We start from the raw sequence: 20,670 nt of genomic DNA on the forward strand, positions 1-20,670 counted from the left end.
TATAAGAGCAGGGAGGTTATGCTAGAGCTGTATAAAACATTGGTTAGGCCACAGCTTGAGTACTGCATACAGTTCTAGTCACCACATTACAGGAAAGATGTGATTGCACTAGAGAGGGTACAGAGGAAATTTACAAGGATGTTGCCAGGACTGGAGAATTTTAGTTATGAGAAAAGATTGGATAGGCTGGGGTTGTTTTCTTTGGAACCAAGGAGGCTGAGGGGAGATTTAATTGAGGTATATAAAATTATGACGGGACTAGATAGAGTGGATAGGGACGACCTATTTCCCTTACCAGGTGGGTCAGTGACCAGGTGGCATAGATTTAAAGTAATTGGCAGAAGGATTAAAAGGGAATTGAGGAGAAATCTTTTCACCCAGAGGGTGGTGGGGATCTGGAACTCACTGCCCGAAAGGGTGGTAGAGGCAGAAACCCTCAACTCATTTAAAAAGTACTTGGATGTGCACTTGAAGTGCCGTAACCTACAGGGCTACAGACCAAGTGCTGGAAAGTGGGATTAAGCTGGATTGCTCTTTTTCGGCTGGCACAGACACGATGGGCTGAATAGCCTCCTTCTGTGCCATAACTTTCTATGATTCTATGAATCTTTTCTTGTGCTTGCACACCAGCAGTACATTGATGAAATGAAATCCCTTGTGGTCGATAAATGCTCCTGGTTGCTCTGGTGGTCCTCGGAGTGCCACATGTGTGCAATCGAAAGCACCCGGTACCTATGGGAAGCTAGCAAGAAGCGTGAATCTGACTGCCCGCTCATTCTGATTATTGTCATCGCAGAGGAACTTGATATAAGTTGACACCCTGGAAAAGAACCCATCCGTGGCCTGGCTTATACATTTATGTGCAGCCGACTGAGAGACCCTCGACATGTCTCCAGTGGCGCCCTGGAAGTAGCCAGAGGCAAAGAAATTGAGGGCAGTGGTGACTTTGACAGCAAATGGCAATCGTGGCCACCAAGCCCAGCAGGCTCCTTCTTCTAGGAGGCTGCAGATGTCTGTGATCACCCGCCCTATCAATCTGAGCCTGCGGAGGCACTGCTCTTCAGATAGGTCAAGGAAGTTGACCCTCTGTCTATGCACCGTTACATGGGTAGTGTCTCCTGCGACCTCAGCGCCTCTGCTGTTCTCCAATCTGTTCTCCTCTCTGCAGTTCTCCTCTCTCTTGTGCACCTGCAGCTCCCACCACAGCATTACCTTGCTGCTGTGGATGGCGATTGTCTTCCTTGTCCAAATTCCAACTGAAAGCATCCATGGCGCCACCCCCCACCCCCCCACTCCCCCAACTGAGGTTTATGATTAAAACAAACTGAGATCGATGGATATTTGGACACTAAGGAAATCAAGGGATATGGGAATAGGGCGGGAAAGTGGAGTTGAGGTAGAAGATCAGCTATGATATTATTGAATGACGGAACAGGTTCGAGGGGCCATATAGCCTACTCCTGCTCCTATTTCTTATGTCCTTATGTTCATCCTGATTTTGTCTGTTTGAAAGCCTCCAAGCTTCTGTAACACATGTCTCAGCACAAGAATGCTGTAGCCACTGAGCCTTTATTCATATCGAAGTGAGAAGTTTAAACAGCCTCATGAAGTGCCGTTCATTCTCGCCTCCGTTTGACTGATGAGTTTCCCGAACCTCCGGGAACCTGCGTTGGAGGCATTAATTTTAAATCCCTGTTGAGATCTCTTGAAATGAGTCTTATTAGCATATGAATAATGATCGACCCACCTCCAGCAAGCAGGTTACTTGCACGCACCCAAACCGTGCCTTCCTTTAAAACCGGAAGTTGGAGGCGGGTTGGGGACGGGTTAGAGAGTTTTGACATTTTTACCTTCCCACCCGCCCCCAAACCATCCGTCCTTGGGGGTTAAAATTCCCTCCAATCTTCTCTACGTCCACCCTATTGAACCCTTCATAATTTAAAGACCTCTATCAGGTCACCTCTCAGTCTTCTCTTTTCTGGAGAAAAGAGCCCCAGCCTGTTCAGTCTTTTGTAATAGTTATACTGTCTCAGTTCTGATATCATCCTTCTAAATCTTTTTTGCACTTTTTCAAGTGCTTCTCTATCCTTTTTGTAATATGGAGGCCAGGGGGGTAAAAACAGATGGGTTGGGGGCAGGTGGGAGGTTAAAGTAGCAGCTTTTTGGAATGGCATCGCATCCTGGCTCCAACAAGCCCACTCCTGGGTTTAAACCAGATGCGTTGGGATGCGCGCCACAACAGAAACCCAGAAGTCCCGTCCTCACTTAAAGCCGGCGGGCCAATATTTAAAGGGCCAATTCAGGTAGTTGAAACACTTTAGGTACTTCATTTTGTGTGGATTCTGCAACAGAAACAGATTTAACTTCTCCTGAACATGTCTCCCGTGGCTTCTGAAACATGCCATTGAAACTGAGACAATTTACAGCCGAAGCTCATTTGGCCCTTTAGACCAGTTATTGACACATCTCAATAAAAGGTGAGGTATTGCAGCTGGGCACTCAGTTCTCGCATACAATTGGCTGAGATTTCTTTAATGAGACTGAGAATTCTTGTGTTTAGACAAATTTACCTACATTTTGGGGCCCCTCAAACTGACAAGATCAGGATGGGGGGGGCAGGTGGGGGGCACAATGGATCTATTCCACAGTATGTCTGAAGAGGGGGAAAATGAAGATGGGGAGCAGCCGCTGCCCGTGATGCCAGGGGTTCACTCACCTCAAACAGGTTCTCATAATGAGACATGCATGTTGAATACTTTGGAATACTCAGGCTGCCTGGAACAACCCCCCCACCACCCACCCCTCCTTTGCAAAAACAGTCCTTCAACCACACATACACCCAGTGCACACCCGCCCAATGGGTGGCATCATGTCTTGGCATTCATGATGAAGCACATGAAAGATGAATTCACAAAAGAGATTCAATAATGGTCAGGATGTGATAGTGGTGGTGATAATGATTAAATTTAATGTGCCATACAAAAAAATATATAAATTAACAATATGACAGCTCATCAAACATCCTTGTGCATACCCTTGGTGAATTACAATTGCTTAGCCTTTCTCTTTCTACCGCTTCTACATGGTGCATCCCCTGTGGCTTCAGCAGAGGTAGTGGCAGGTTGCTCAGATACCTGCCCTGACTGCTGAGATGTTCTCGGCCTATGACCTCTGGGTTTTGGCGCCTGTGAGGGCTCGGCCAAAGACTGCTCCACCTGCACCTGTGCAGGAACAGACTCGGCCATCGGGAGAGGAGGCAGTATTGCGGCTACTGGTTGAGGAGTGGGCAACAGGTGAGATGTGGGAGCACTTTGAATGAAGTCCCCACTTCCATGTCCCCTTTCACCATCATCTCTCCCCCGGGCCGGCGCAACATCACTCCCGCTACTCCGTTGGCCAGCAGGTTGGTGGCCAGAAATGCTGAGTTGTAAGGCCACAGCTAACATATCTGTCTGCCTGTTTAAGGCGGCAGACATGTTGGCAGCCAGAGTCCACAGGGCCACTGTCATGGCCTTCATGGACTCATTTGAGAGCGTGCATGAAGCTCAATGGAGGCAACCATTCTCTCCATCGCAGACATTCTTGTATTTACCTGTGCCACCAATCCACTAGTGATGAAGTTGGACTCCTCCATCCTCTCCACTATTGTGGAGAGTGTGAGTGGCACTTTTTCCATTACCTCGCAACGTTGCTGCTGTACCTCTATCATTCTCCTTCTCAACAATGGCCCCCGGGATTCAGCATCTATTTCCGGCTGAGCAGAGCTGGAAAGGAGTGTGCCCCCCGACGCAGACACTCCACAGCTGCCCCTGCCACTAGTGTCCACTCGTGTCCACTTGTGAGTAGTGAATCATCAGATGACGACCCATCCAACTGTCTAACAGGGCCCACCGAAGTGCAAATATTAGCGATGGTGCATGGCTGTACGGCCTGTGACGGTGCACCCTCAGAAGGAATGAGCTCCTCTGAGGAATCGCTTTCTTCCATTTCTGCTGATTCCTCGTGAAGGCGTGAAGGCTCTGGAAGACAACAAAAAGTGATATTAATGATTCATCGCAAAACTGACAATCTTTCCAATGACCATACTGAGGTCTGGCACAGTTACATCATTGATAAAATCAATTCATCATGAGTGTGAAAGATGTTAAAGTTCTGTCACCAGCCATCTGCGGGTTGCCAATCTCTCCATCTCTGTGCGACGGTCCGGCTTATTGCCTGCTCCATATCTGTCACTTCCACTATATGGTGGGCCACCTCCAGTTCTGCTCCTCTCCCTTGCGTTTTGTGCTCTCTTCTTCTACAAGGAGAGAAAGAACAGACCTGTGAGTGACTGAAGACGATGTATTCACCCGATGGATGCACTGCTTTGTGTGAGGCTGACCATGAAAGAGATGCATCAGAGTGTGACTATCAGACAGATACATTGCATTGCATCAGGACTGGGTGAGTGGCAGTGGTGGGTGAACAAAAATGGGCAGTTGAGGAAGTGCATAGAAAGTGAAGGATGGTTACTGCTGCTGACACTTAAGTAGGTGTGAGGAGTTATGTGATGGGGTAGGCGTGCCAACACAGTGTGACGGGGGAGGGGGGGTTGTTGAACAACACAGGATGTGGGTGAATCAGCAACCGTACTCACTTTTCTTGACCTGATTAGGTGATTAAAACACTTCCTGCACTGAACCCAAGACCTGGGCACCGTGCTCCTGCTGCTCACCTCTTCTGCCACCTCCAGCCAAGCATTTTTGGTTACACAGCCAGGTTTCTTCCTGCCATCCATTGGAAACATTACCTCCCTCCTGGCTCTCACTGCAGCCAGCAGTACATCCAGGGAGGCATCATTAAATCTAGGGGCAGCCTTTGCTTCCCTGGGCTCCATTACTCCTTTCTCCTTCAAAATCCATTCTCGGACTGGCCCTTTAAATAGTGTGCTTTAAATCATGTCATTCAGATGTGCAGTAGTCCGGGAGACGTGAAACCCGGAAGCAAAGATAATTGTCTGCAATCAAGATACGATCGCAGATTTAAATGCGCTCACTTTGCCTCTGGGTTCCCCAGGCGCAAATCCACCCATCTGCTGACTTCCCACTGCCATGCTAAAATCATGGCCCAGAACTCTGCACAGTACTCCAAGTGTGGTCTAGCCAAGGTTCTATATACATTTAACATAACTTCTCTGCTTTTGAATTCTATTCCCCTAGAAATGAACCCGAGTGCTTTGTTTGCACTTTTTATGGCTTTGCTTCTTTGCAGACTTGGATTCACCAAGGACGTCCTGGATGATTATTTTTTTTACCTGTCCCAGTTTTTGCACCCAGACCTGCAGCCCAGATCAAGTGCCTGAACAACTCTGCCGGCTTATGCCACTGGTTCCTTCCAATCTGCAACAGGGAACCAGTGTACCATAGGCCCCAAATACTTTTGGGGAGGGAGCGGGGGCGTGTCTACGGCCGGGAAACCTGGAAATGTCGGGAAGGCGGAGGTCCTGCCGAATTTAACGGCAGGACGAGATTAGTATTTTATTTGCTCTGTTTCCAGCCCAGCAGCTGCAACCCAATCTCAGGAGGATCTTGATTTGGAGGAGGTTGCAATCCCAGTTGTCAGGAAAATACATAGACCGATTATTAGATTATTAATCAAACATTCACATAGGATTTATATCACTCCCCCGACTACACATCCATCACCACATTTCCCCAGCATCATGGCTGATCCAACCCTTTCATGTGAAAACATCTGGTTTTGGGCCTCACAAAACTCCCAGGCTACTTCACCTCAACTAGACTGCTTGAAACCTAATGAGCACATTGAACAACAGAACCAATGAAAACATTAACATCTGTTTAAATTATTATTACTGAAAATGTAATTCATATGAATCTTTAATGGCTGTAATGGTGCTTTCCCGGGTGTCTGGACGTGCTTTCTTATGACCTATCTTGGTGCTTCTTTAAATGCAACCTGAGGGCCAGTGTCATGAGAGGTGCTTAGTTGCACGCATGCACCAAAAGCCTCGAGACTGAGATGGCCCTCATGACAGCTGAGTCCTGGGGGTTCACTGTAGGATTTATCTCTTTTCAAACTACCTGGCCAAGCTGGCCCTGCCGCTTACTATTGAGTAGGCCTCTGAAGGGCTTAGTGGGAGGCCTGACAGATGCTGAGAGAAAGCTGCATCATTTCTGAAGACTCCTGTTGTGCCACTGATACTGAACACAGGTTCAGGGTGGCCACTGATCAGCGGGAGACCTAATGTTTCCCACTAGATCCTGAATGCTCCAAGAAAGTTTCACTTGTATCCCATCTCCAAGTATCTGAAGCCCAGAATAGAGATGCGGTTTGCAGCTGATGTTACAGAGAAGGCATCTGCGACAAGGTTTATGAAATATGAGATGCCCGAATTGGAAGGGTTGTACGCAAGAAAGGCTTGTAAGGGTAGTTTCAAACAGAAGTTTCTGAACCAGTGTGCTGTGTATGATGAATTTTCATTCCATTTAAGAAGTGAGGGGGAGCAGTGAAGAGGGTCCCATAGTGCCAAAGCAAATAGAAGGAGGTGGCATCTCTCTTACATTGCCTGCCTACATCTGGTCATTAAACGATTTCCAGCACTGGTCTGTAGTCCTGGGTGTGAGAGGGGGCACTCAGCGTCATTACCACCTTCCTCCCCATAGCTCTCGCAACTCCTTTCACTGGCTTCCTCCCTTGACTACCCAGCAAGTGTTCCCTTCACATCTTCATCTGGTCAGGTAGCACCTCTAGGTCAGCAATTGGCTAAGGCTGCTGTGACTTGTGATGAGGAGGCTGTCAGTAAGTCACTGGGTACCTGGAAATGATGCTGGTTTTTATGAATCGCTTCTTGCAGACGAGTTTAATATGTGGACAAATTCTGCAAGAGAATTCACTTATATAAAAACAGAAAACGCTGGAAATACTCAGCTAGTCAGGCAGCACCTGTGGAGAGAGAAAGAGAGTTAACGTATCAGGTCAATGACCTATCGTCAGATGATCGGACTTGCTGAGTGCTTCCAGCATTTTCTGTTTTTATTTCAGTTTTCCAGCATCTGCAGTGTTTTGCTTTTGAGGAGAATTCACTTAACTGCTTACCGTCCAGCTACAAGTTTTCTTCCCCCGCAGCATATATATCCCATCTTACATAGGAGTTGTGCTTCCAGGCCGCCCACAACTATTATATTGAGCTGACCTCGCAAATTCCAGCAAGGTCAATGGCACATGTCACTGAAAAATATGAAAGCCCCAAATGGCAAGGCGGCACAAACTAATAATGGCAACCAAGTTGATGTTTAGTAACACTTGTTGGGTAACCATGAAACTGGGTTCTCAACAGATGTTTATGTTTATTAATCAAAATAAGAATTAGTCCTTCTCTTGGGTCATCCCCATCTCCATATTACTAATACAAGGTAACCTTCCACACAGATGTACAGTGGTGTTCCCCAGGGGTCAGTACTAGGACCACTGCTTTTCTTGATATATAGTACAGGACACAATTTCAAAATTTGCAGATGACACAAAACTTGGAAAGGTAGTAAAAAGTGATAGACTTCAAGAGGATATAGACAAGCTGGTAGCATGGGCGGACACGTGGCAGATGAAATTTAACATGGAAAAATGCGAAGTGAGTCATTTCCGTAGGAAGAACGAGGAGAGGCAATATAAACTAGAGGGCACAATTCTAAAAGGGGTACAGGAACAGAGAGATCTGGGGTTATATGTGCACAAATCATTGAAGGTGGCAGGGCAGGTTGAGAAAGCATTTAAAAAAAGCATATGGGATCCTGGGCTTTATAAATAGAGGCATAGAGTACAAAAGTATGGAAGTCATGATGAACCTTTATAAAACACTGGTTCGGCCACAACTGGAGTATTGTGTCCAGTTCTGGGAAAAGGAAAGATGTGAAGGCCTTAGAAAGGGTGCAGAAGAGATTTACTAGAATGATTCCAGGGATAAAGGACTTTAGTTACGTGGATAGATTGGAGAAGCTGGGGTTGTTCTCCTTGGAACAGAGACGATTGCGAGGAGATTTGATAGAAGTATTCAAAATCATGAAGGGTCTAGACAGAGTAGATAGAGAGAAACTGTTGCCATTGGCAGAAGGGTCAAGGACCAGAGGACATAGATTTAAGTTGATTGGCAAAAGAACCAAAGGTGACAGGAAGAAAAACTTTTTTAACACAGCGAGTGGTTAGGATCTGGAATGCACTGCCCGAGGGGGTGGTGGAGGCAGATTCAATCATGGCCTTCAAAAGGGAACTGGATAAGTACTTGAAAGGAAAAAATTTGCAGGGCTACGGGGAAAGGGCGGGGGAGTGGGACTAGCTGGATCGCTCTTGCATAGAGCCTGCGTGGACTCGATGGACCAAATGGCCTCCATCCATGCTTTCTATGATTCTATGATTCTAGTATCTTTTACATTACTAACTTCAAGAAAACAATACTGAATCGATTCCAGTGTTAAGTTAGTGTTGTAACAGTCTAAAATTGTTATAAAACCTGTCTGTTGGTACCTGATTCTCATATTATCTGATAAGTGTTAGATGGTGTAACACCCATTTTGGTTCCATACCAGCCTTTGTAATACCTTTTATTGTCCATGGTGAGCGTAAATTTGAGTTTGTACATATATAAATATCATAATCTAAATTCTTCTGAGATCTAAGCTCTTCGATACTTCAGCACAGCCTGATCACAGAAGAGAATTATCCTGCTGTGATATACACAGTACACAAGACAGCTCTGATCATGCTGCTTATGCAACACAAGCAGTTTACGGGCAATTTTCTCCCCGGCTTTACATGTTATATAAGATATTTGAAATTCTCTCATTATTTATCACACTATATGATTTCTACAGTTATATTACATCAATGATTGACTGTAAAGTGCTAAAGAATTTTAAGTGATGCTGTGAACAGAAAAAAAATAAAAACAATAATGTTGGTAAAATGAAATGCGATAAAAAGGTTGAGTTCAAGTGGCGGACACCAAGTATATAGGTTAGCTGTATAACAATGACCATCTGACAAAATGCAGCATTGCCAGAACCCTGGAAAGAAGCCATCAGCCTGCCCGTCCTGCTTGAGAATGGTGTATCGCGGTAGTTTTTTTGTTCCTTGGGAAGTTGAAAATTTCCTTTGTATCAGTGCTACTAATGATGGAAACAATTTACAACATGGTTAACTCCTTTTCTCACTCTACAGACTCGAAGGACATATCCAAAACTCCTTTATAGTCATCATAACTCTAATAAGGTTATACAAATTATTATGATGGGTGATCTACCCATTATTTCTTTAACCAGATCACAAGATAATTACGAATGAGGAAGGTCATTAAGCCCATCTGATTCATCCATCCTGAGAGATCCTAACATAACACCATTGTAGCATCCAGTTATTTCTTAAATGACTTCAGGGCATTTGTCTCCTCTATCTGGAAGTTTGTTCCACATGTCTATCACACTTGTGTGAAGAAGAATTTCCTGATATATCTCCTACAAATACTCTTTTCTAGTTTGAACCTGTGTCCACTAGTTCTAATCCTGCAGTTGAATTAAAAGTAATATTTTAGTTTTGTGTTTTCTGCACCCTTAACAATCATATATTCCTCTATAAGATTACCTCTCTGAAAAGTCCAGGTTTCACCAGACTTTCCTCAAACCCCAGCCACTGGGATTCAGCATCGTGGCTCTTCGCTGTGCTACCTCCAGTGCTTGAATGTCTCTTTTGTTTCTTGGTGACCAGAACTGGATTCAGTATTTAAGGTGCAGTCCAACTAGAGCACTATAAGGTTTGATCATTACCTACTCTTGACTTATAATCTACTGTTTTGGCTGCACGATTGGGGTCTGGTAATCACGGGGGTCCAGGATCAGTGGCGAACGGGGGGGGGGGGGGGGCAGGGGTCATGATCGGGCGGGGGGTTAAATGTGGAATCTGGGGTAGCACTCCTGCTCATCCTGGCTCCACATTCAGGTAAGTAGATGTAAAAAAAAACTTATCTTGTAAGTCGCAGGCGATCCCAAGGTCTGGTTTCCCTATGTGCTGATGCAGGTTACCTCAGGGCAATCCAATCTGAAAACGGGGGCCGCAAACAGGCGTTAGGCCTCTTGTTTGCAAATCCAAAGGGCCTAATGCCTATTTCAGGCATGGGTAAAGTATGCCTATTTGTTTCCTTTCCTAATATGGTGGGCAGTGCACTTCCTGCCAGAAATGTCTGCGCACTTCCTGCCCACCGCATTGGGGGCTTAAAAGAACAGTTAGCGCCCGAAAAACAATCGTTGCGTGACTGAATTTATAGGCCTATAACTCTAAATAAAGTTCACTTTTTCTTGCTTTTTTCACCGCACATGCATTAAATTGCAGAAATAAGCTTGTATTCTGTTTACAATAATTTGTTAATATTTGTTAAGAATTCCTAGTTATTCATTACTAAATTAAAATACAAACATGTCATGAAAAAGTAACAATGCCTAAAATAATTATTTTGTAAACAATAATTTCTAATTTTTTGAGCATATACCAACTGCCTCTTATCTAGTTGTATAGAAATAGTATCCTGGTAATGGTCACAGTCTACTGTCACCCTTTTATTCAGATTGTTTCTGACATAATTCAGTATAGTAACAGCAAACGTAAATCTCAGTTGCTCACAAATTACACTTTAAACCCAATTTGGACATAAAGGACTCCTTTGTTAAATGCATCATCTTGACATTCAGAGTGAGTCAGAACACAGAACTAGCGAGAACTGGTCACGACAGGTTTCTGAGCAATGCACCAAACATCAAGCTAAGCTAGCTCAGCCCACCCCTGCCAATCAACACCTCAAACTGTTTGCTTTCCTCCATCTTTTATATAAGGTAGAAACCCCACTTTTAGTTGTCACCCAGCAAAGATACTGTCCAAATTAATAGCATGCACAGGGGCAAGTAATGAGTTTACACACAAAGCAATATGCAACAGTTCACTCACAATCCACATGCAACCTATAATCACACAAAAATATATGTGATGCTTTTCAGAGAATTACTTCACACATGAACACCAAGCTCTATACTTACTTGAATTTTGAATGATGTTAAATAAAATTAAATATAATTTCTAAAGTCAAAGCATCCGTCGTGCCCCCTTTATATTCAGTGATCTTTAAGATCAATCTTTACTGATTTTCACTGATAAATTCCCTTTTTTTGGGAGATGAATTGATAAAAACTTATTTCCTGCCAAATTTGAGTATAAAACCCTGAAATTTCCCATTAATTTCTAAGCTACAATCAGGTCGGGAGAGCCAAGCACATTACAGCTATAATGTCTAAAAATGTTGAACAGCCTTGATAATGACTACAGCTATGCTATTAGCCAAATGGATATACTGCGTACGATTATCACAATATACCATTCATCAAACGTACTGAAAAATTAATCCATTATTTCATAGTTCAGTCAGACTTTAAAAAGTTTATGCCTCACAATACTATGGTAGTGACGTGCTACTTTAAGCATTCATTTAGCAGTCAACATTTTATACTGACGAAGGGGATAATCTCCGAAAGCTTGTGATTTTAAAATAAAATTGTTGGACTATAACCTGGTGTTGTAAGATTCCTTACATTTGTCCACCCCTGTCCATCACCGGCATCTCCACATCACAGCATTTTATAGCACACAGTCCATTCATTAATACTATAGACATATTGTACTGCTAAAATAACAGAAATTTATATTACATTACTTTTTAATTTCCATTGAGGCCCATAAAAGTGGTGTCTGTGAACTGTGTAAATAATTGTGGGTTGTTATTAAGCTTAACTGTACGTTGGTAATCTGGTTTGTTTTCTTGAGACTTATTGATGTTCAAAATAAAAACTTTGAATTTACCCAGGGTTTTTGCTATTTGCTCCCAATTTTTGGTGCTAAAAATAAAAACTGAAACGCACACAAAAAGGGCGTTCTAAATCGTCAATAAAAACTGACTTCAAAAGGTCCTTTTATATATTGCAGTACCACTCTCCCTGAAGCGATTCTGCATTGTGTTGAATTCAGTCCACGAATTTCTGCTCAGTGGGGGTAGGGTCCATGATTCCTGCTCAGGAGGAAGTGGGGGTACTTGTATATAGGGTGGGAAGTTTTTGTTTTTATTTCCCATTTTACTTTGCAGGTCATTTTGCTCAGATGCTGAATCTTCCATTGGTGCTTCAGGGATTCTTGACACTGGCTACTTAGACTCACTGTTTTCCCAGCCATCGTCATCCAAGAATTTTTGCGGATGTACCATTTCATTTTGGGTGGGGGAGGAAGGTGCTGCATACTTGCCCAGTGGTGTGAGGGAGGTAGTTTGGCCAGAATCCTGCTCAGTGAGGTGGGGTAGGGAGGACCCAATACTTGCTCAGCAACGGGAAAGAGAGGAAGCAATAATATTGCACAACAGAGGGTTGGGTGGTTGTGGGATGAAATCATGCTTAGCTGGGGAGGGCAAAGCTTCATCAGCTGGGAGGATGAGGGCTGACTACTTGCTCATTCGGGGGATGAGCCAAATGCTTGCTCAGCAGGGGGTTTTAGGGTTGAATACTTGTTCAGTGGTGGGGGGGGGGGGTTGGGAACAAAACCTTGCTCAGCAGTTGGGGGGCATGACACAGAAAGCTTACTCAAAGGGCTGTCACCTAACATCAGGTGTGCAACATTATTTTCAATTTGTCACCCAATGCTACTGGTGTGGTACCTTTTGAATCGTGAGACCACTCACCGTTTTTAATATATAATGTAATTTAACACTGAGCGGTAGGGTGATGATCATTCCTGTGCTTGTACTGATTCCATACTTTTACAATGGCCTCATTTAAATTGAATTCGAGGAACTCAGCACCCATGTACCGGTTCCCTTATATGTGCTGTTAACTCAGTTTTCAGTAGACCACCAACAGACTTGTTACATTGGCCCACAAGTCTGCTGCCGATTTACCAAAAACAACTTTAACAGCATAAATGCCAGGATCTAGATTATAGATGCAGTCTCCCAGAATCCAAATTAAAAGACGAATATAAACGGTCCTATTATGTTCATGAAAACAGCAATCTACACTATTTTGAAAGAGCAGTTATATTTAAGTGCCTTTTATATTGGTCTTCTAATTTGGATTCCGTTGTTTGTGATCTGTCTCCAGGTTAAATATGTGTTCAATAAACTGACATCATCCTTGTAAACTCAGGTAAAACTACACTCACGAATCTGCCAGCAGTCAATGAAATGTGGATCTAAACACTGAATACACCATCAAAAGCAAAATACTGCGGATGCTGGAAATCGGAAATAAAAACAGAAAATGCTGGAGAAGCTCAGCAAGTGAGGCAGCATCTGTGGAGAAAGAAAGAGAGTTAACGTTTCAGGTCGAAGACCTTTCGTCAGAACTGGAAGATGTTAAAAGAGTTAAAGTTTTTGAGAAAGTACAGAGCCAGGGAAAGTGGGGGGAGAGAGGGGAGGGGAGGAGAGGAAAGAACAAAAGGGAAGGTCTGTGATAGGGTGGAGGGCACAAGTGATTATGACAAAAGGGATGATGGTGCAAGACAAGGAAGGTGGTAATGGGACAGTTTAAGAACAAAAGATTGGTCAGGAATAGCCATAAATGACAGCAGCAGAACCATTACCAGCACTAGCTGACTGAAAAAATGGAAGCAGTGGTTATGATCTGAAGTTATTGAAATCAATGTTGAGTCCGGAAGATTGTAAAGTGCCAAAATGAAAGATGAGGTGATGTTCCTCGAGCTTACATTGAGTTTCATTGGAACAGTGTAAGAGGCCGAGAACAGAGAGGTCAGAGTAGGAGTGGGACGGGGAATTAAAATGGCAAGCGACCGGCAGATCAGGGTCACGGTTGCGGACAGAGCAGAGGTGTTCAGCAAAGTGATCACCCAGTCTGCGTTTGGTCTCCCCAATGTACAGGAGACTGCATTGTGTGCAGCAAATACAGTATACTAAATTGAAAGAAGTACAAGTAAATCGCTGTTGCACCTGGAAGGAGTGTTTGGGGACCTGGACAGTGGGAAGGGAGGAGGTGAAGGGGCAGGTGTTGCATCTCCTGTGCTCGCACAGGAAGGTGCCGTGAGGAGGAGAACAGTTGTTAGAGGTGATGGAAGAGCGGACTAGAGTGTTGCGGAGGGAGCGGTCCCTTTGGAATGCTGAAAGGGGAGGTGAGGGAAAGATGCGTTTGGTGGTGGGATCGCGCTGGAGATGGCAGAAATGGCGGAGGAAGATACGTTGGATGCGGAGGCTGGTGGGGTGGAAGGTGAGGACAAGGGGACCCTATCATGGTTCGAGGAGGGAAGGGAAGGGGTGAGGGCAGGAGTGAGGGAAATAGTGCAGACACGGTCAAGGGCCCTCTCAACTACAGTGTAGGGGAATCCTTGGTACCGGAAAAAATAGGTGAGGGAGGAGACCTGAGGAGGACTGGAACAAGAAATGTTCCACATATCGCCCACCAGGACGGCCTGCGGGCCATCTGCTTCTTCCGTGAACGTAGGCCCACCAGTCCCCATCCACCACCACCGTCCTCCGCCTGGCTGAACTTGTTCTTATGTAGAACAACTTCTCCTTTGAATCCGCTCACTTCCTCCAAGTAAAAGGTGTCACTTTAGGAACCCATATGGGTGCCTTTTTGTGGGATACGTGGAACATTTCTTGTTCCAGTGCTACTCAGGTCCCCTCCCTCACCTCTTTTTCCGGTACATTGATGACTGTATCGGTGCCGTTTCCTGTTCTTGCCCCGAGCTGGAAAATTTCATCAACTTTGCTTTCAATTCCCACCCTTCCCTCACCTTCACATGGTCCATCTCTGAATCTTCCCTTCATTGAGTTTAGAAGAATGAGAGGTGATCTCATCGAAACATATAAAATTCTAACAGGACAAGACAGACAAGATGCGGGGAGGATGTTCCCGATGGCTGGGGAGTCCAGAATCAGGGGTCAAAGTCTCAGGATACGGGGTATGCCATTTTAGAACCGGGATGAGGAGAAATTTCTTCACTCAGAGGGTGGTGAACCTGTGGAATTCTCTACCACAGAAGGCAGTGGAGGTCAAGTCATTAGATGTATTCAAGAAGGAGATAAATATATTTCTTAATGCTAAAGGGAATTAAGGGATATGGGGTACTGAGTTAGAGGATCAGCCATGATCATTTTGAATGGCGGAGCAGGCCCGAAGGGCCGAATGGCCTACTCTTGCTCCTATTTTCTATGTTTCTATGTTTCTTACTGCAAAAGTTTAATTTATCTAAACCAATTCCTGATATCAAATCAATTTTTATCTCTTTCATGAATTGATTGGTTCATAATCTGATATCTTTAAATAGACACTTTTATTTGAAAAGAACAACTCTTCATATCTGGAAGGGAGCTATGAATTTTGAATGCCTGACTATTCAAATTTTAAAAGGAACTGTCATATACAAACTGAGCACATCACACAGCATTGTTTAACTTTGAACTGTTCCTTTCTTAAGACTGAAACTAATGAGAATTGCAACATTGTATAAGCTTGGTACAGGAATCTGAATTGCAGTCGGTTTTTAAACTGTTGATGTACTATGACTGGATTTAAAGGAACAGCCAGTAAATCAAAATTAGAACAATACCTCATTTTTGTCATAATGAGGTTATTGAACTAGACACCAAATAATAGATAATACAGATCTAAGTGTTGAAATTTAATTAAAATTCAACTTAGGTGGGAAATATAACAAAACATAATCAGAGGGCTTCAGAGTTCTATTTAACACAACCTGAAAAGGTTTGTATACCAAGGAATAGAATTTCCTCGAAGGTTATCTTGATTGTCCGCCTAAACTTCAGCGGAAGATCCATAGGAACTCCGGAGAAATGATGTGATCTTTTCCACGGATCTAGGATAAGGAATGAGGTCCTGCAAGGTGAATTTAAGGAGTTAGGAGATAAATTAAAAAGCAGGACCTCAAAGATGGTGATCTCAGCATTACTACCAGTGCCACGTGCTAGTAAGTATAGGAACAGGAGAATAGACCGGATGAATGCGTGGCTGCAGGGATGGTGTAGGAGGGAGGGATTCAGATTCCTGGGACATTGGGACCGGTTCTGGGGAAGGTGGGACCTGTACAAGCGTGATGGGTTACACCCGAGCAGGACCGGGACCAATGTCCTCGCGGGGATGTTTGCTAGTGCTGTTGGGGAAGGTTTAAACCAGAGTGGCAGGGGGATGGGAACCTGAGCGGGAGTCAGAAGGGAGTAAAGTTGAGAGCAGCAAGAGAGGGGAAGACCCAAGGGAAATTTACAATACAATAGTACAAACAGTTGTTCAAGAACAAGTGAAAGGGAAAAGCGTAGAGCAGCAGAAAGAAAGTGTACTTTAGACACTACAGATAAAGTGAAAACTAGAAGGCGTAAGGCGATTAACCCAGCATCAAAGCTGAAGGTCAGGCTAGGGTGTGTGGCCCAACTAAGAGTTCTATATACAAATGCACGGAGTATAAGGAATAAATTAAATGAACTACAGGTTCAAATTCAAATTAGAGGGTATGACATGATAGCTATTACTGAGACATGGCTGCAGGATGGCCAGGATTGGGAACTAGATATACCGGGTAATAAGGTCTACAGGAGAGATAGGGAAAATGGAAGAGGGGGAGGAGTAGCCTTAGTGATTAGAGATGAAATCACTTCAATGATAAAGGAGGATATAACAAGAGGTAAGCAGCCAACAAAGACCTTATGGGTTGAATTGAGAAATAGGAAAGGATCTAAGACTATAGTGGGAGTTGTGTATAGGACCCCTGGCAGCAGCTCTGAAGTGCTAGATTGTATAAATGCAGAGATTAGACAAGTGTGTAACAAAGGCATAGTGGTCTTAATGAGGGACTTTAACCTTCACATAGATTGGGAAAAGCAGACTAGCAACTGTCAAAAAGGTAGTGAATTTCTTGAGCATGTCCGGGATAGTTTTCTACAGCAGTATGTCCTAGAGGCAACAAGGGGGCGATCCATACTAGATTTAGTAACGACTAATGAACCAGATTTAGTTACCAGCTTAGCTGTGCGCGAACATCTATCCAATAGCGATCATAACATGATCGAGTTCAATGTAGTGTTTGAAAGGAAAAAAAGTGAGTCAGCTGCTAAGATTCTAGACTTGGGTAAGGCCGACTTCAATGGGATGAGACAGAGACTATCCACAGTAAACTGGGCAAATCTGTTAATGGGTAAAACGACCGATGATCAGTGGGAAATGTTTAAAGAAACATTTAACGTGATACAGAATCGGTTTATACCCCTGAGGGGCGAGAACTCTACTTGCCAAAAAAAAAGCCATGGACAACTAAAGAGGTAAGGGACAGTATAAGACATAAGGAAAGGGCATACAAAAAGGCAAAAAATGGCACAGATCCTGGCAAATGGGAAAGATACAAAGATCAACAAAGGGTCACAAAACAGATAGTAAGAGCTACAAAAAGAAAGTATGAAAAGAAACTTGCAAGGGATATCAAAACCAATACGAAGAACTTTTATAGTTATATTAGGAAAAAGAGGGTGGTCAGGAGCAGTGTTGGCCCCTTAAAAACTGAAAGTGGGGATATTGTCATTGACAATGGGGAAATGGCGGACATGTTGAACAATTACTTCGCGTCAGTATTTACAGTAGAAAAAGAGGATAGCATGCCGGAATTCCCAAGAAAACTAATATTGAATCGGGGACAGGGACTCAATAAAATTAACATAAGTAAAGCAACAGTAATGAAGAAAATAATAGCACTAAAGAGTGATAAATCCCCAGGACCAGATGGTTTCCATCCCAGGGTTTTAAAGGAAGTAGGTGAGCACATTGCAGATGCCCTAACTATAATCTTTCAAAGTTCTCTAGATTCAGGAACTGTCCCTCTGGATTGGAAAATTGCACATGTCACTCCGCTTTTTAAGAAAGGAGAGGGAAACCAGGGAATTATAGACCAGTTAGTCTAACATCTGTTGTGGGGAAAATGCTGGAGTCTATAATTAAGGATAGGGTGACTGAACACCTCGAGAATTTTCAGTTAATCAGAGAGAGCCAGCATGGATTTGTAAAAGGTAGGTCGTGCCTGACAAATCTGACTGAATTTTTTGAAGAGGTGACTTAAGTAGTGGACAGGGGAATATCAATGGATGTTATTTATATGGACTTCCAGAAGGCATTTGATAAGGTCCCACAGAAGAGACTGTTAGCTAAAATAGAAGCCCATGGAATCGAGGGAAAAGTACGGACTTGGTTAGGAAGTTGGCTGAGCGAAAGGTGACAGAGAGTAGGGATAATGGGTAGGTACTCACATTGGCAGGATGTGACTAGTGGAGTCCCGCAGGGATCTGTCTTAGGGCCTCAATTACTCACAATATTTATTAATGACTTAGATGAAGGCATAGAAAGTCTCATATCTAAGTTTGCCGATGACACGAAGATTGGTGGCATTGTAAGCAGTGTAGATGAAAACATAAAATTACAAAGCGATATTGATAGATTAGGTGAATGGGCAAAACTGTGACAAATGGAATTCAATGTAGACAAATGTGAGGTCATCCACTTTGGATCAAAAAAGGATAGAACAGGGTACTTTCTAAATGGTAAAAAGTTAAAAACAATGGATGTCCAAAGGGACTTAGGGGTTCAGATACATAGATCACTGAAGTGTCATGAACAGGTGCAGAAAATAATCAATAAGGCTAATGGAATGCTGGCCTTTATATCTAGAGGACTGGAGTACAAGGGGGCAGAAGTTATGCTGCAGCTATACAAAACCCTGGTTAGACCGCACCTGGAGTACTGTGAGCAGTTCTGGGCACTGCACCTTCGAAAGGACATATTGGCCTTGGAGGGAGTGCAGCGTAGGTTTACTAGAATGATACCCGGACTTCAAGGGTTAAGTTACGAGGAGAGATTACACCAATTGGGGATGTATTCTCTGGAGTTTCGAAGGCTAAGGGGTGATCTGATCAAAGTTTATAAGATATTAAGGGGAACAGATAGGGTGGATAGAGAGAAACTATTTCCGCTGGTTGGGAATTCTAGGAGTAGGGGGCACAGTCTAAAAATTAGAGCCAGACCTTTCAGGAGTGAGATTAGAAAACATTTCTACACACAAAGGGTGGTAGAAGTTTGGAACTCTCTTCCGCAAACGGCAATTGATACTAGCTCAATTGCTAAATTTCAATCTGAGATAGATAGCTTTTTGGCAACCAAAGGTATTAAGGGATATGGGCCAAAGGCGGATATATGGAGTTAGATCACAGATCAGCCATGATCTCATCAAATGGCGGAGCAGGCACGAGGGGCTGAATGGCCTACTCCTGTTCCTATGTTTCTGTGTTGTGCCGAGGTTATGGCAAATGATCGAGCGAACCCATGTGGCAATTAATGGTGGAAGTATTCTCAAATCTCCTGAACAGTTTACAATGTTATATGATTTACAAGAACCTCAAACTTATCTTCTTGAATATGTGGATTTACAATCACACCTTCAGTGTACTTTAAGAAAATTCAAAAGTTATGTAGTTTATATTGTCGGTCTAAAATCGTTAGTAATACTCTGTTCTGTATTTAATTCTGATATCTGCATAATCCTCTGGTGAGAGATGAGGATTTACTTTCTATAAATATTTACAAATCATTGCAGATTGAACAATTAACAGGAAATAATGAATGAAAACAGCCACAAGATGATGAATCTACATATGTGAATTATTTCTTAAATAGTCCATTATATTTGTAATTATCAGTACTGTGTATTGTGTAGCATGGTGGCACAGCTCATGGGAACTTTCACAGGGTGTGCCATTGACTGATAGGATGTAGGTCCAGGATTCCCACACGACAAGTTCCCAATCTCTACTAACCCACTAGGAACAAATACCATGCAAAGGACAAGTGCTATTATTACAGACAGGGAAAGTGAATCAGAGGGAAGGTTTTAAATTCCTTCTCTGACACTCCAAGGATACTTCAAGTTTTTTTTTTACCTTCCAAGTCTTCTTTTTCAAAATGTGTTTTCTGAATAGTACATGTTCCCCCTCGGTCAACCACAGCTTCTTCATCATTTCTCTGTAAAAAGTAACACAAAGTTCCTTAATTCCTAAATGTATGAAGAAAGAGCTACAACCAACCTGATCTAGGTCTTCTTCACAGATACTAAGACTATAAAAAATTAGACATTTCACAACTGCACTTATTGCCCGAAGGTTAACAGAATGCAAAAATCTTTGTGTAATCATACTAAATCGATAAGTGTGTTCACATGGATCGAGAAGAAGCAGACTCCCTCAGAAAACATTACAGCAGTCAGGCTTACATTTATTGCAAAACAAGCCTTTCGGAACCATAAATTACTGTCAGCTTTCCTGGATTCTCCAAAATTGTAACCCTCCCCTCCTGGCACCACTTCCCTCCATACTGTAATCTCCCCCTAATGGCCCAACTTCCCTCCGTACTGTAATCCCCCACAATGGCCCAACTTCCCTCCATATTGTAATCACCCCCTAATGGCCCAACTTCCCTCCATACTGTAATCTCCCCCTAATGGCCTAACTTCTCTCCATACTGTAATCTCCCCCTAATGGCCCAACTTCTCTCCATACTGTAATCTCCCCCTAATGGCCCAACTTCTCTCCATACT

General features: G+C 43.5%; 1 protein-coding gene across 1 annotated transcript in view; it reads right to left on the reverse strand.

Moving 5' to 3' along the window:
• Positions 1-20,670, reverse strand: part of LOC137323999 (sodium-driven chloride bicarbonate exchanger-like) — a 174,002-nt gene that overhangs the window by 133,002 nt on the left and 20,330 nt on the right. Inside the window, exon 2 of the mRNA XM_067988170.1 lies at positions 20,018-20,099. Within this exon, the coding sequence (XP_067844271.1) occupies positions 20,018-20,099 (82 nt within the window). The remainder of the gene's footprint in view (positions 1-20,017; positions 20,100-20,670) is intronic.

The sequence above is a fragment of the Heptranchias perlo genome, chromosome 7 (assembly GCF_035084215.1).
Source record: "Heptranchias perlo isolate sHepPer1 chromosome 7, sHepPer1.hap1, whole genome shotgun sequence".
Taxonomy (NCBI): Eukaryota; Metazoa; Chordata; class Chondrichthyes; order Hexanchiformes; family Hexanchidae; genus Heptranchias; species Heptranchias perlo.